The following is a 13,157-nucleotide window of genomic DNA, read 5'->3' on the forward strand; positions in this document are numbered from 1 at the left end:
GTATATAATATTTTCAACTTACCGGTGCGTCATTATCATTCATGACATTTACGACAATAGTTGCTGTAGAACTTAAACTTGGACTGCCACCATCGGTAGCTATAACCTTCACTTCATGTGATTGGTATTGTTCGTAGTCTAATGGGGATAGAAGAGTTACTAATCCATTTGTATAATCCACCCGAAAACTAGTCTTAACTACCGGAGTGTTTGTGTCTGTAAAAGAATCAAAACGGTGGTGGGTAAATAAACGGCACTTTGAGAGTGAGAAGAAGATTCCGAGTATGATTCCGAGCAATTTGATTAAAATACAGATCTATATCTGGCCGGCTGTAGTGGAAGGTCGAGTCAGGGGTCATACGGGCGGCTTTTGACCCAATGTCATCAGACATATGATTAACCAATCAGCGTTGATGTTTTTTAGAGGGTTGCCCACAGTCCCGTGCACCTCACGAGAAAAACTTCGCCGTAACAGACCATTTCATTCGCTAATCCATCACATCATCCAGAACGTGGGTTATATAACAACTCTTCCAGATCCTAGTGTAGTAAAGGCAAGTAAAACGAAATTTTGAACTATAATGGTCAATTCGGGACTGACATATATAGTGCAATTTTATTTCAATAATTCGCTTGTGCGCAGGGGTCTTTAGCAGTGGGAGGAAACCGGGGGATCCGGAGAAAACCCACGAGGTTGGACAGGTTGGACAGGCGACCCTACTCCTTGTCACGTACAACCGGGGAATCGAAGCCACACCAACTGACTCAATGACAGATCTTATGATACAAACATTTGGCTATTCAACCACCGCTCCCGCCATTGGCAGAAGGAATTTGGCAAAGATGTAGACGGAAATGCTGTTCGCCAGGCAAAATTTCCGCCTTCAAAAACTAAACCCATTTTAAAATCTCTCATTGCACACTGTATCGCGTATGCCCGTCTTCATTAGCCCAGTTCGGAGCAGAACAGTAGGACGTTAAACCCCATTTCATTTCATTTCATTATTAACACAGATTTGCTCTTAAATTATGATGGATTAATTAATATTTATTTGATTCAGCCTTCAATTTTGTAGATAAAATACTTACCGTCAATTCTAAAATATACTTGTCCTGCAGTGCCCACATCAGTATCGGTACAGGTAATGGTAGCAACTTCAATTCCTGGAGAGGAATTTTCTCCGATGTTTACAGTCTGACTGGCCGGACATACCTTGTTTAAACAATAGTCATGGGATTATATCACAGGCGTTACCATAGTGATGCTTAGTAAACGAGGCATCAATGTTAACATTTTATTAGGTTCCAATAAAATTCGAAAATTATTTTTGAAATTATTAAAAAAAATAAATGACCTATAGTGTTGGTTAGTTAATGGGGCTTCAATATTAATATTTTTTTACAGTTCAATAAAATTAAAAAATAAATGAAGCATTTTAAAGAAGATTTATATCAATCGTAGTTACAGTAAACGGTAAAACAGACGAAGATAAACAAGTCTTAATGTGTAAGAGGAGATAACCCAGGCCGTATTTATATAGAAATTCTTGATTTTTAACAAACTGATTTCGTTTTTATTTATATTGTAAATTATGGTCAACGAATGGAAATGGATATACATAGTTGTATTTTTAAGGGAGCCACGGCGGCTAAGCGAGTAAGACGCTGGCTCGCTAGCATTGAGGTGGCTGTTCGATCCCTACATTAGTCCGTGGTGCAGGGCGGAAGGCCCGACAAAGACAGCTGTCTAGTCATTCGGATGGGACGAAAAAACAAGGACCCGTGTATACATTTTCGTGCACGGAAAAGATCCCTTGGCAGTTGGAATTGGATATAGGAATAGGCCAAAGTGTTGCTGCCCGGGCCAAATGTCCCTCATAGCACATTGTGTGGCGTATGCCCGTCTTCATTAACCCCAGTCGGAGCAGAACAGTGGGGCGTTAAAACCCATCTCGTTTAAGTTGTATTTTAAACAGAGGACGTAGCCCCGAGAGCGATGTTGTCACTGTTGTGTGTTTAATAAGACGGGACCACTAGATCACGCTATCGTTTACAGTGCTGAAAGAAGGCTTTCACACCATCAGCGTGGTACAGTTTGTTTAATATTAGGACCTATTGACTGTTTTATCTAAGTGATATCAGTTGCATTCGTGACCTATCGTCAGCCATTAATAATGTTACCTCGAAGTAAGTAAACGACAACTCTTTAATTTGGAAGACATGTTTAGTAAATGTGGGAACAGGGCAAAATATGGAAATAACCGCGTTCCCATTATAGCACTACCAGTTGTTGGTTTCTATGGTGACATGCGCTCGAAACGTACACAGTGTTTTAAGATGGTGACGTAAACAATCCAATAATCCTTCTAGTTATAGAGAGAATTCAGATGTAAATTACTTACCGGTGCGCTGTTCTGGATTCTCGACACCGTAACTGATATAGTTGTTGTAAAACTGAGACTTGGACTACCACCATCATAAGCTATAATTCTCACTTCATATGATGAGTGTTGATCATAGTTTAATCCAGACTTCAGACGTAGTTGTCCAGTTGTTAAACCAACTTCAAATGTTGACAGTGTTGCAACTATGTTAGATCCTGAAACAATAAACGTTGGGTGGACTGTCAATCTTCAATACGACCCTGTAGTAACTACCCAGCTGGATACTCACATATCCCGGGTTGTGCTATGGGAATTATTTCACAGGCATAGCAGGTTGTGCGTAGTGGATATTATCACATACCAGGGTGTGCTTAGTGGATATTATCGCATCAAGGTTGTGTTCAGGAAATATTATCTCATGGATAATATTCACATCCAAGGTTGTACCATGTGTATTATCGAACATACCAGTGCTATGTGAATATTATCCCATCCTAGGTTGATCAAAGTGAACATTATCATATCTTAGGCCATGCATGGTGGATCATTCAACATGTGACGCTTCAGTTCGGAAAAACACCACAATCCAATCTAAGGCTATGTTGATAATGACAACACCATAAACAGGACTCTGAGGATATTTCCAACCCCATGCTATACTTTTGCAGAAAATGAAACATCTGAACACGAAGTCTGCAGATTAATATACCGTATTAATTATTCATTTATAACTGATTTAAATAACTTACCTTCCATCTTATAAGAAACAACGCCATTTACTCCAGCGTCATCATCTGAACACGAGAGTGTTTCTATAGTTCTTCCTACTGGTGTGTCGTCTCGTACAGACACAGCCGGATTTACTGGACAACTCTGGAAGTAACATTCTTAAATACTAATGTCTGTCAGGGTTGGAATTAACCATAGGCTTGGCAGGACGACATCTGTGACCTCAAATTTGGGGGTGGGGTTGGGGTGCATCCAGCCGTGTATGACATTTTTGACATTATCATCAACATTTAGGACACGCACTGTAGTCTTAAATACCCACCATTATACTCGATAGTGCTCACTTTTATCGTCCTCTAGTCGTTGGGTGGAAGAGCGTGGGGGCCGTATCAATGGAATAGCCGATCGGCTCTCCCCATCTCATGTATACGTCAACTATGATATATAAATACGTCATCAATGAATCAATGCCTTATATATGGCTGTGGTATGATTACTTAACCGACATGGAGCCAAGATTCAACCAATCAGATTGCAGTAGGCTAATTAGATATGCGTAGACGGCCTGCGATAAGGAAGGTATAATCCAAGTTTATAATCTGAATCCTTTACATCCATTAGGGTTAAGTTATTGCGTTTCCAGTTGGCAACATTAATATAATGCGGAGATGGCATTGATGGCGCTACTTAAGGTGAGTGACTGTGATGTATATTATGTCCATTAGACGTACAACATCACATAACTGATTAGATGGCATTGGGCTAATTAATTATACCCTAATGTGACTTAATTCTGCGTTATCAAAATAAATCCATCAGAAGTAAAAATACGGTGGTTGTGGTTCAAAAGTTAGGCAATAGATTAATTGAATCTGCGCGGATGAGGTTGATTTGAATACTGAAGCCCAGAAACCCCAATTTATTAACCTCTTGCCTTCGCTGAAAACAATTCATACTTCATTTAAAGTCCACTTCCACCGAAGTGATATCGACTTACCGGGGCTTCATTTATATCCGTTACAGTAACCTGTATAGTTGATGTAAAACTAAGACTTGGACTACCACCATCATAAGCTACCACTTGAACTTGATACGATGTCTGTTGTTCGTAGTTTAACCCAGATTTTAAACTAACTTGGCCAGTTGTTGGGTTTACTTCAAATATTGTTTTCACTACATCACTGTTAGATTCTACTCAAAATAACAAAATTTAACCAGTCATCATATTCAGAGAGAGAGAGAGAATGGGAGAGAGAGAGATAGAGAGAGAGAGAGATGGGAGAGAGAGAGAGATAGAGAGAGAATGGGAGGGAGAGAGAGAGAGAGAGAGAGAGAGAATGGGAGAGAGAGAGAGATAGAGAGAGAGGGGTGGTTAACGTCCATTGACACAAACTAGGTCATTTTGGGACTAACGTATGGTTCAATTTTATTTCAATAATTCACTTGTGCGTTGGGTCTTTAGCAGTGAGAGGAGAGAGAGAGAGAGAAATTGGGTTTAACGTCCACTCGACACAAACTAGGTCATTTCGGGACTAACATATGGTTCAATTAAATTTCAATTATTCGCTTGCGCGTAGGGGTCTTTAGCAGTGGGAGGAAACCGGAGGACCCGGAAAAACCCACGAGGTTATACAGGACACCCAACTCCTTGCCACGTACAACCGGGGAATCGACTCAATGTTGACTCAATGACAGACCGTATGATACAGCGCGCGCGTGCTAATCATTCGGCCATCCAACTCCCAAGCAGTGAGAGTAAACTCATCATATTCAATAGACACCATAATTATGTAATTTGCATATAACACTTATACACATAGCTCTATGTATGCAAAGAATTGAAATGAGGTTTCTGGCCTACTGTACTCACGGAGACACCGTGTACTCTCTCCACAGCTAAATCTATTTGTTAAGGCCAGCTCATTTTTCGTCAAGGTCGATGAGATGTAAATAGGGCACGTGATTTTTGGCGAGATTGTAGGTTAAGGTTAGGATACGCATTGGGACTTGGTCCAGGGTTACGGTTGGGATTAGCGCTAACCCTGTTTACATCTCGTGACCTATGACGAAGAATTGAGATGGCCTTATCATTTAGCACTAACCCTCTCCCCACCCCATTAAATCAGCATCGGTTTCAATCAAATTGAATAATTTGAAATAAGTAATTTTAGCTGCTATTCTAGTACTGTGATAACTTACCACCAATCTTAAAAAACACTTGACCTTTGACACCAGTATCTGCATCAGTGCATGTAACCGTGGTTACGCCGGTTCCCACTCCGCGGTTTTCAGATAAACTTATACTCTGACTCACGTCACAAACCTGGATAAACAAGACACAAATTATAAACATCCAGACACTTGCAGCAGATTTGCAAAATTATGCGAATGTGTTATAAAATGTTTGTTCTACACAATTTTTTATTTATTTTATAACTAAGTTACGGTTTATAATTTATATTGTTAGTGTATAATGTTTAATATACCTTTTCTTAGAATTCGGTCGAATGACCTTTTACCACAGATCTGTACTGAGGACAGAAGAAAAAGTACGGTGGATGCTATATCGTCGATCTCATTATCCAGAAAAAGGGGCGGAACTTGTCATTGGTCCTCGGGATATGAATACTAATATATTAGTCAGGCGGACCTGTAGGGGTCAATAAAATACCTGCGATTAAATAATGTTTTAAGCATACCGGATGTTCGTTATCATCAGCAACATTAACCATTATAGTTGAGGTAAAACTCAGACTTGGACTACCACCATCATAGGCTATAACTTTAACTTGGTGTGATGATTGTTGGTCAAAGTCTAATCCAGATGTTAGACTAACTTGTCCGGACGTCGGATTAACTTCAAAAATAGATTTGGTAGCGGCACTGTTTGTATCTGAAACAATGAGTAATGCAGGTTAAATATATTTTGAGTCTGAGGATGAGACAATGAGTAAGGCAGGTTCAATGTATTTCGAGCCTGAGGATACGTGGACCCTTGCAATAGGCTGTAAATAAACAGGCGCATGTTTCTACCACTCCAAGTTCATGTCTCCGATATCACTGTCGTGGATGAAAACAGTAAACCGTCAGCTACTAGTACTACTCCTATTACTAGGAAAGGGGCGAGTAAAGGTAGTGGGAGAGGGGGCGATTGGCAACAAGGCGACATGCACTCAATTGAGTCTCAAAGGCTGAACAAACCAATTACAATGATATAGGCGGAGTGTGTAGACTTCGGTACAGTAGTCCCCATTGCGTTAAGTCTGCTAATGCTATATTTACATCATGTATATAATACATGAAGGAACATACAGTATATATTGTCTATTGATATAAAGGAACAATGATGTAGATTTATATCACTGGTCGTTTTATTACTCACCATCTAGTTTATAAGATAGCTGACCATCAGTACCTGTATCAATATCTGTACAAGACAGAGTTTTAACACCTGATCCTATTGGTGAAGTTTCACCCATGTTAGCAGTTAGACTACTACTAGGACATACCTACAAGATTATTAACATCTATTACATATACAATACATATTCAATAAATCAAAAATAAGTTATATTTATAGCACGGCTTTCATGAGTAAACAGGTTTAAACATCGAGACCGTTATTGTTGTTATTGTACAGAAAACCCACCCCACTTCTTGATATGATTTCTACTAAAACTAGCGTAAACCAACAACAGAGTGCAATAACATTGAACGTGTCTAGTTATTGCACGGTTAAGCTCCACCCAATCTACTAGAGTGAAAACAATCTGCTTATTCAACGAAAAGAACAAAGAAAGATTTCCCGTCCATGTTACAAATAATATTAATACCCATTACATATTCAATAAATGAAAATCAATAATACCTATTACGCCGTGTAATATCAAAATAATCACTAATATCATATGTATGTATGTTGTATGTACTTATGTAAATAAAAATTACTAAAGAAATCTAATAGATATTGTGTTCCTTTTTGGGGGGCGGAAAAAATATATGGCTTATAAATTAAAATGAAAAGTTGGCGGAAAAAAATGGAACCCAGAGTGAGCAATGATAATAACCATCACATATTCAATAAATCAATAATACCCATTACATATTCATTACATCTAGTACATATAAAACTACAATTATTCCATCATTGCGAAATATTTAAAACCTATTCTTTTTTATTTATTTGTATGTGTTTATACTTTCAATCAAAACAAATCTATAAAAACAACATCAAACTGGCGGTAATGAAGACACCAATACTGTATTTATATAAATAAGTTATATCCAGCGTTCATGAATTAAAGTAAATTAGCTGCCTTACTGGTGGTCTATTAACGTTTAAAACAGTAATAGTTAAAGTTGTTGTAGAACTAAGACTAGGGTTACCACCATCAGAAGCTATGACTGTAAGCTGGTGGGATGATTGTTGATCATAATTTAATCCAGCTGCTAGTGTAACCGTGTTGGATCCAATTTGAAATTTAGACAGGTCACTAGTAGATCCTTGAATAGAAAATATACTTATTAAAGATACATTATGGGAGATTTTTATAGAGAGTTGGCCATTCTTGCTATAACAGTTCAAAAGTAGATGATGAAAGAAGATAATATTGAAAATTTCAGTCAAATTACTTTATTCTGAACATAGTTATCATCGTTGTAATATTTGCCTAGAAGTGGTAGCGAAATGCGTCTTCACCTTGGCCGACCGTTTGATTGACAGGCGTTAACTCCACTACATATCTCGATTATCAAGTAAAGTTTTCAATGGCATACGGAAACGCTTTACAGCGGCCTTGCTAAGTACACTCTATCATTTAGCCTCGATCTAACTGACGTATTTTCATCAGGTTGCCCCATACTTGATTTAATCAATTAGTGAAATCCTATTTAAATCCGAGCTGTAGTCGAGTCATCCGTGGGTCGACAGAGTTGAATTTGGGCTTGTTGTTTCAATAAAGATCTAATTTATAATTTCTATAACATCTGAAGCCTAAATTAAGACTTACAATAATCAGATTTAGCTCTTGCATAATGCATGTTTAAGTCATATTATGATGAAAAATCACCTAGATTCTAAATAAGTGAAAATAGTTTAAACAAAACGAAAAATATTTTCACAGGCATATCCTTTGTTTACGCCATATCCAAAAGATTTGACTTGCATATCGTTTGTGGGTATTATGTACCCTGGATCGTTACAAAAACATTTCTAGTGACATGAGTTAGTCTTGGTTCATTGAAAAAGTGTGTTGTATTCGCAAGGTGGTTAAGTGGCCTAATCAGTCAACCATCGTGGTTACCATCTCATGCTTTAACATGTCAGAATGTAGAGCTGCTCGCTTGCGTTCTGGATTTTCTCCACATTCCTTCGTCTGCTTAAGAGCTATGTACATACATGTAAGTCCAATAATGATGTATTCTGTGTTTATTTAAATCGTAAGATGTCCTTACCATCTAAGGTATAAGTAATCTGTCCATTAACACCAGCATCTGGATCAGTACAGGTTATAGTACCAACTGGTGTACCTGTTGGTGAATCTTCTGGTAGGGATACACTCTCACTTGCTGGACATACCTGGAAATACAATTTGAATTATTTTCATCATCTGGAAATTGCGAGTCAATCGCACAGAACACGCAACTAATTTTGGTCTGGTTCTTTAACAACGATGATGCAACTCTGATCCCATTAGCTGCCCCACATATACAAGGTGTTTACACACTGTTGTATACTTTACAAACTTATATTGAAATATGGTTTAGGCCTTTGTTATAATCACAATGAAAATTCACTACTAGAGCTGTTGTAGAAATCAACAATATTTAACTATGTGGTTGGCATATGTGTAGAAAGGCTCTTTTATATGATGGAATGCCATTTAATAATGACTAATCAATAACCAACTCACCGGTGATTCGTTATTGTCCAACACATTAACAGAAAGAGTTGCTGTAGCACTGAGACTGGGACTACCACCATCATAAGCTACAACTTTAACCACGTGTGATATCTGTTGTTCAAAGTTTAACCCAGCCTTCAGACTAACTTGTCCAGTTGAATTAACTTGAAATAAATTCTTGGTAGTGACACTGTTAGATTCTGAAACAATATGTTGATAAAGCAATATCAGATCTTGTGTTTTTAGTAAAATGGAGAAACGATGAATGATGGAGTAGTCAGTGAAATAAAGCAACCCACACAATAAATGTATTATCTAACACCTTGCAAAATACACGTACAATGGGAAATAAACAGACATATTGCCAAGAAATGTCTGCGTATCACATAGTCATATTGGAACCGTGTTTTCAGACGATAATAGGCTTTACTGTTTGGATTGGTAAATGCACTAATGTATTTCCAAAACGTCAAGGCAAAAATATCAAGGAATCTACACAATCTTGCATTATATAGCTATACTATTTCTAGAACCAAAAGCCGAACAATCGATAATGAAATTTTTAAATAATATCCCTAAATATCAAGAAAAACAAACTGGACGCGTTTTGAATTTTTTTACCTCAATATCTGAACCTGGAATAGCCATTATTATTTTAATAATTCAACTAAGTTTTGATAAAATATAACTTTACCATCCATCTTGAAATCAATTTGTCCATTGGTTCCAGCATCTAAATCGTTACACGTAATACTAGCAACATTTGTTCCAGTGGCTGAATTCTCTAGTACGTTAGCACTCGGACTACCTGGACACGCCTGTGGTACAAGATTGAAAAATGCAGTGCAAAAATGCATGTGATTTAACTATAATTACCAACACAACTGATACACGGGTAGGTTAATGCGACACCAACATCATAAATATAAGCACCCACCAATATTACCCTGGGAGGGGGTGTAATAATCGTGTTACTGCCCTCCCTTGAATTTTGCTCGGGTTGGGGTAAACTAAGATGGAAAGTCATAGTAGATGATCAAGAAAAGTATAAGGCGAAGAATAACTTACTGTGTAGCATTGTCTACGATATCACCCAAGGTAGAAGTGGACGTAAAACTCTAGAAACGAACGAACGAACTGTGTAGCTAAGTGTACTGACTGTCGGCATCGGACCTCACTGGGTTTAGGTTAGGTCTGGGAATATTTGTATCTAAGTCGCGATACCGGATCTTGAAATATCTATAGATATGCGACAGTCTGTACCGTAAGTTCTAGATATATTTGTATCTAAGTGGAGCGACTGTGTCTCTATCTGTAGCAGACAAACTATAGGAGTATGTGTAGCTGCGCAACAATCTGCACTGCAACTCAATTACTAGGTAGAAGCTAAGCTCTAGAGATATTTGTAGCTAAGTGTGGGAGCAGTATGTGCCCAATTGTACTGACTGGGTAGCAGGCAAGCTCTGGGAATATTTGAGAGATATTTGGGGATCACGTGGCTAAGTGGGTAAGACGCTGGCTCGCTAGCCTGGAGGTCGAGTGTTCGATTCCTGCATTGGCCGAGAAAGTTCATTCAGATTTTCCGGCGTGGTTTCCCCGTGTCAGTGATGCAGGATGGAGGTTCTGACAAGGACAGCTGTCTAGTCGTTCGGGGGGAGGGGGGGGCGAAAAACCGAGGTCCCGTGTACACAATGACGTGCACGTAAAAGATCCTTTGGCAGTTGGAATTGGATATAAGAGTAGGCCGTAGCGCCGCTGCCTGGGCAAAATTTCTCTCATAGCACACTGTATGGCGTATGCCCATCTTCATTAACCCAGGTTAGGAGCAGAACTGTAGGACGTTAAACCCCATTTCATTTGAGAGATATTTACCGGTTGGTTGATTATGTAGTTCAATGGTGAAAAATGTAGACCGGATAGAATTACATACGTTTTGGGAATATTTAAAAGAACCGTCCGGTTTCCTCCCACTGCTAAAGACCCCTACGCACAAGCGAATTATTGATATAAAAATAAAATTGAACTATGTGTCAGTCCCGAAATGACTTAGTTCGTGTCGAGTGGGCGTTAATCACATTTCTCTCTCTCTCTCTCCCTCTATCTCTCTCTCCCCATTCTCTCTCTCTCTCTCCCTCTCTCTCTCTCCCCCTCTCTCTCTCTCTTAAGAGACACTTACCGGTGGTTCATTGTTGTCTATTACAATTACTGTGACGGTTGATGTAAAACTAAGACTTGGACTAGCTCCGTCGTAAGCTATAATTTTAACTTGATGAGACGCGTGCTGCTCGTAATCCAAACCAGTCTTTAGTGTAACTTGCCCAGTTGTCATGCCGATTTGAAATGTTGCGATCACGGTGGCGGTGTTACTTTCTAAAATTTTAATCAAATAGAAAAACATTTAATATTAACATACTTAACCAGCTGTGTGATTATATTTTATAACATGATTTGCTATAGTTGGTATATTCCAATTTTGCGCTTTTTTGCAACCGTTAAGATATCGATGGAAAGTATACTTAAACGAAAATAATAAAACGTTCACATACCGTCTAACTTATAATATACCAATCCATTTGTGCCGGAGTCGGCATCTGTACACATAAGATTTCTAACTGATGATCCTGTTGTCGAACTTTCTGGCAATGATACGACCGGATTCCCTGTACATACCTGATAAACAGAAAGACGACAGTTGACTCCATATTAAATCAACATTGATGTCGTTATCTTACCGGAAAATAAACATTCTACCATTGGTACACGAATTGTGTACTATAATGCTTTTCAGTGACATTTGTAACAAGGGACTCGGAGATCGAGGCTAGACATATTCCACAAGTCAAACGGTGACGCCATATTCTTATCTGGAGAGCATGCACAATTAATACTATCGGTGCAGACTGGAATAACCAGACGCCAGAGAATGCCATTCGATTGAGACTTCTGGCATATTTGGCCGAACATAACTGATTTAAAATTAGAGTAAAAACGGAGACGATTGAATGTAAAACAGTTTATATACATTCATATTACATTATTATATGCGTTGCGACCCATTTATGTCCATTTCTAGGTCCCGAATATTAGCGATTTAGCTCCTTTAAATATTACAGTTATACTATATACTTACCGGTGCCTCGTTGGTCTTTAGTACACTAACTATAATAGTTGATGTAAAACTCTGACTTGGACTACCCCCATCATAAGCTACCACTTGAACATCGTACGATTGGTGTTGGCTGTAATCTAATACATCTCGAAGTTTCACACGTCCCGAACTCGCACCAACTTCAAACGTCGCTGCAACATCCGCCGTATTATTGTCTGAAATTATAACAGAACACCATTCAATATCTTATGAAAACGATAAAGATACGTGACTATCTTGATAGCCCAAAAAATATGGACCAATCTGCAAGTAACAAAATGCATTGTTTTTATGTCTGTGGCTCTTCAAACATTATTGAAAGAAAATCATACCTTACTACTTAATGTATAACTAACCCACCCTTTAGCACGTTATACTTACTATCTAATCTATAGCTAATCTGTCCATTAGCACCTGTATCTGAATCAGTACAGGTTAGAGTCCAAACTGGTGTACCTACTGGTGACGCTTCTGGTAACGATACACTCTCACTAGCTTGACATACCTGGAAAATACAATATCGTATAGTTCAATGAAATCCTATTCCGTTGTTGCTTTATTATATTATATTAATAGCAGGATACCCGGCTTCGCTCGGGGGTCATAATTCCGAAACCGGAAGTGGTAGACTAACGCCACCTGGCCTATGTTACTCCACGGTCCGAGCTACCCCTATACCCCAAATTTCAGACTCGGAGCGGACCTAGTGTAGCCGCCAACCCCGAACAGACATACTTCGCTCGGGGGTCATAACTCCGAAACCGGAAGTGGTAGACTAACGCCACCTGGCCTATGTTACTCCCAGGTCCGAGCTACCCCTATACCCCAAATTTCAGACTCGGGTCAGACCTAGTGTAGCCGCCAACCCCGAACAGACAGACTTCGCTCGGGGGTCATAACTCCGAAACCGGAAGTGGTAGACTAACGCCACCTGGTCTATGTTACTCCCCGGTCCGAGGTACCCCTATACCCCAAATTTCAGACTCGGGGCAG

At 39.0% G+C, this 13,157-nt stretch overlaps 1 protein-coding gene across 1 annotated transcript in view; it reads right to left on the reverse strand.

Moving 5' to 3' along the window:
- Nucleotides 1–13,157, reverse strand: part of LOC126825512 (protocadherin Fat 4) — a 51,166-nt gene that overhangs the window by 19,808 nt on the left and 18,201 nt on the right. The window contains exons 16-31 of the mRNA XM_056103137.1: nt 12,546–12,669; nt 12,147–12,340; nt 11,563–11,686; nt 11,193–11,386; nt 9,711–9,834; nt 9,026–9,216; nt 8,568–8,691; nt 7,435–7,616; nt 6,496–6,622; nt 5,813–6,006; nt 5,313–5,436; nt 4,111–4,304; nt 3,134–3,257; nt 2,403–2,599; nt 1,090–1,213; nt 23–216 (exon numbers count right to left, since the gene is read on the reverse strand). Of these exons, the coding sequence (XP_055959112.1) occupies nt 23–216; nt 1,090–1,213; nt 2,403–2,599; nt 3,134–3,257; nt 4,111–4,304; nt 5,313–5,436; nt 5,813–6,006; nt 6,496–6,622; nt 7,435–7,616; nt 8,568–8,691; nt 9,026–9,216; nt 9,711–9,834; nt 11,193–11,386; nt 11,563–11,686; nt 12,147–12,340; nt 12,546–12,669 (2,535 nt within the window). The remainder of the gene's footprint in view (nt 1–22; nt 217–1,089; nt 1,214–2,402; nt 2,600–3,133; nt 3,258–4,110; nt 4,305–5,312; nt 5,437–5,812; nt 6,007–6,495; nt 6,623–7,434; nt 7,617–8,567; nt 8,692–9,025; nt 9,217–9,710; nt 9,835–11,192; nt 11,387–11,562; nt 11,687–12,146; nt 12,341–12,545; nt 12,670–13,157) is intronic.

Source organism: Patella vulgata, chromosome 1 (assembly GCF_932274485.2).
Source record: "Patella vulgata chromosome 1, xgPatVulg1.2, whole genome shotgun sequence".
NCBI classification, from domain to species: Eukaryota; Metazoa; Mollusca; class Gastropoda; family Patellidae; genus Patella; species Patella vulgata.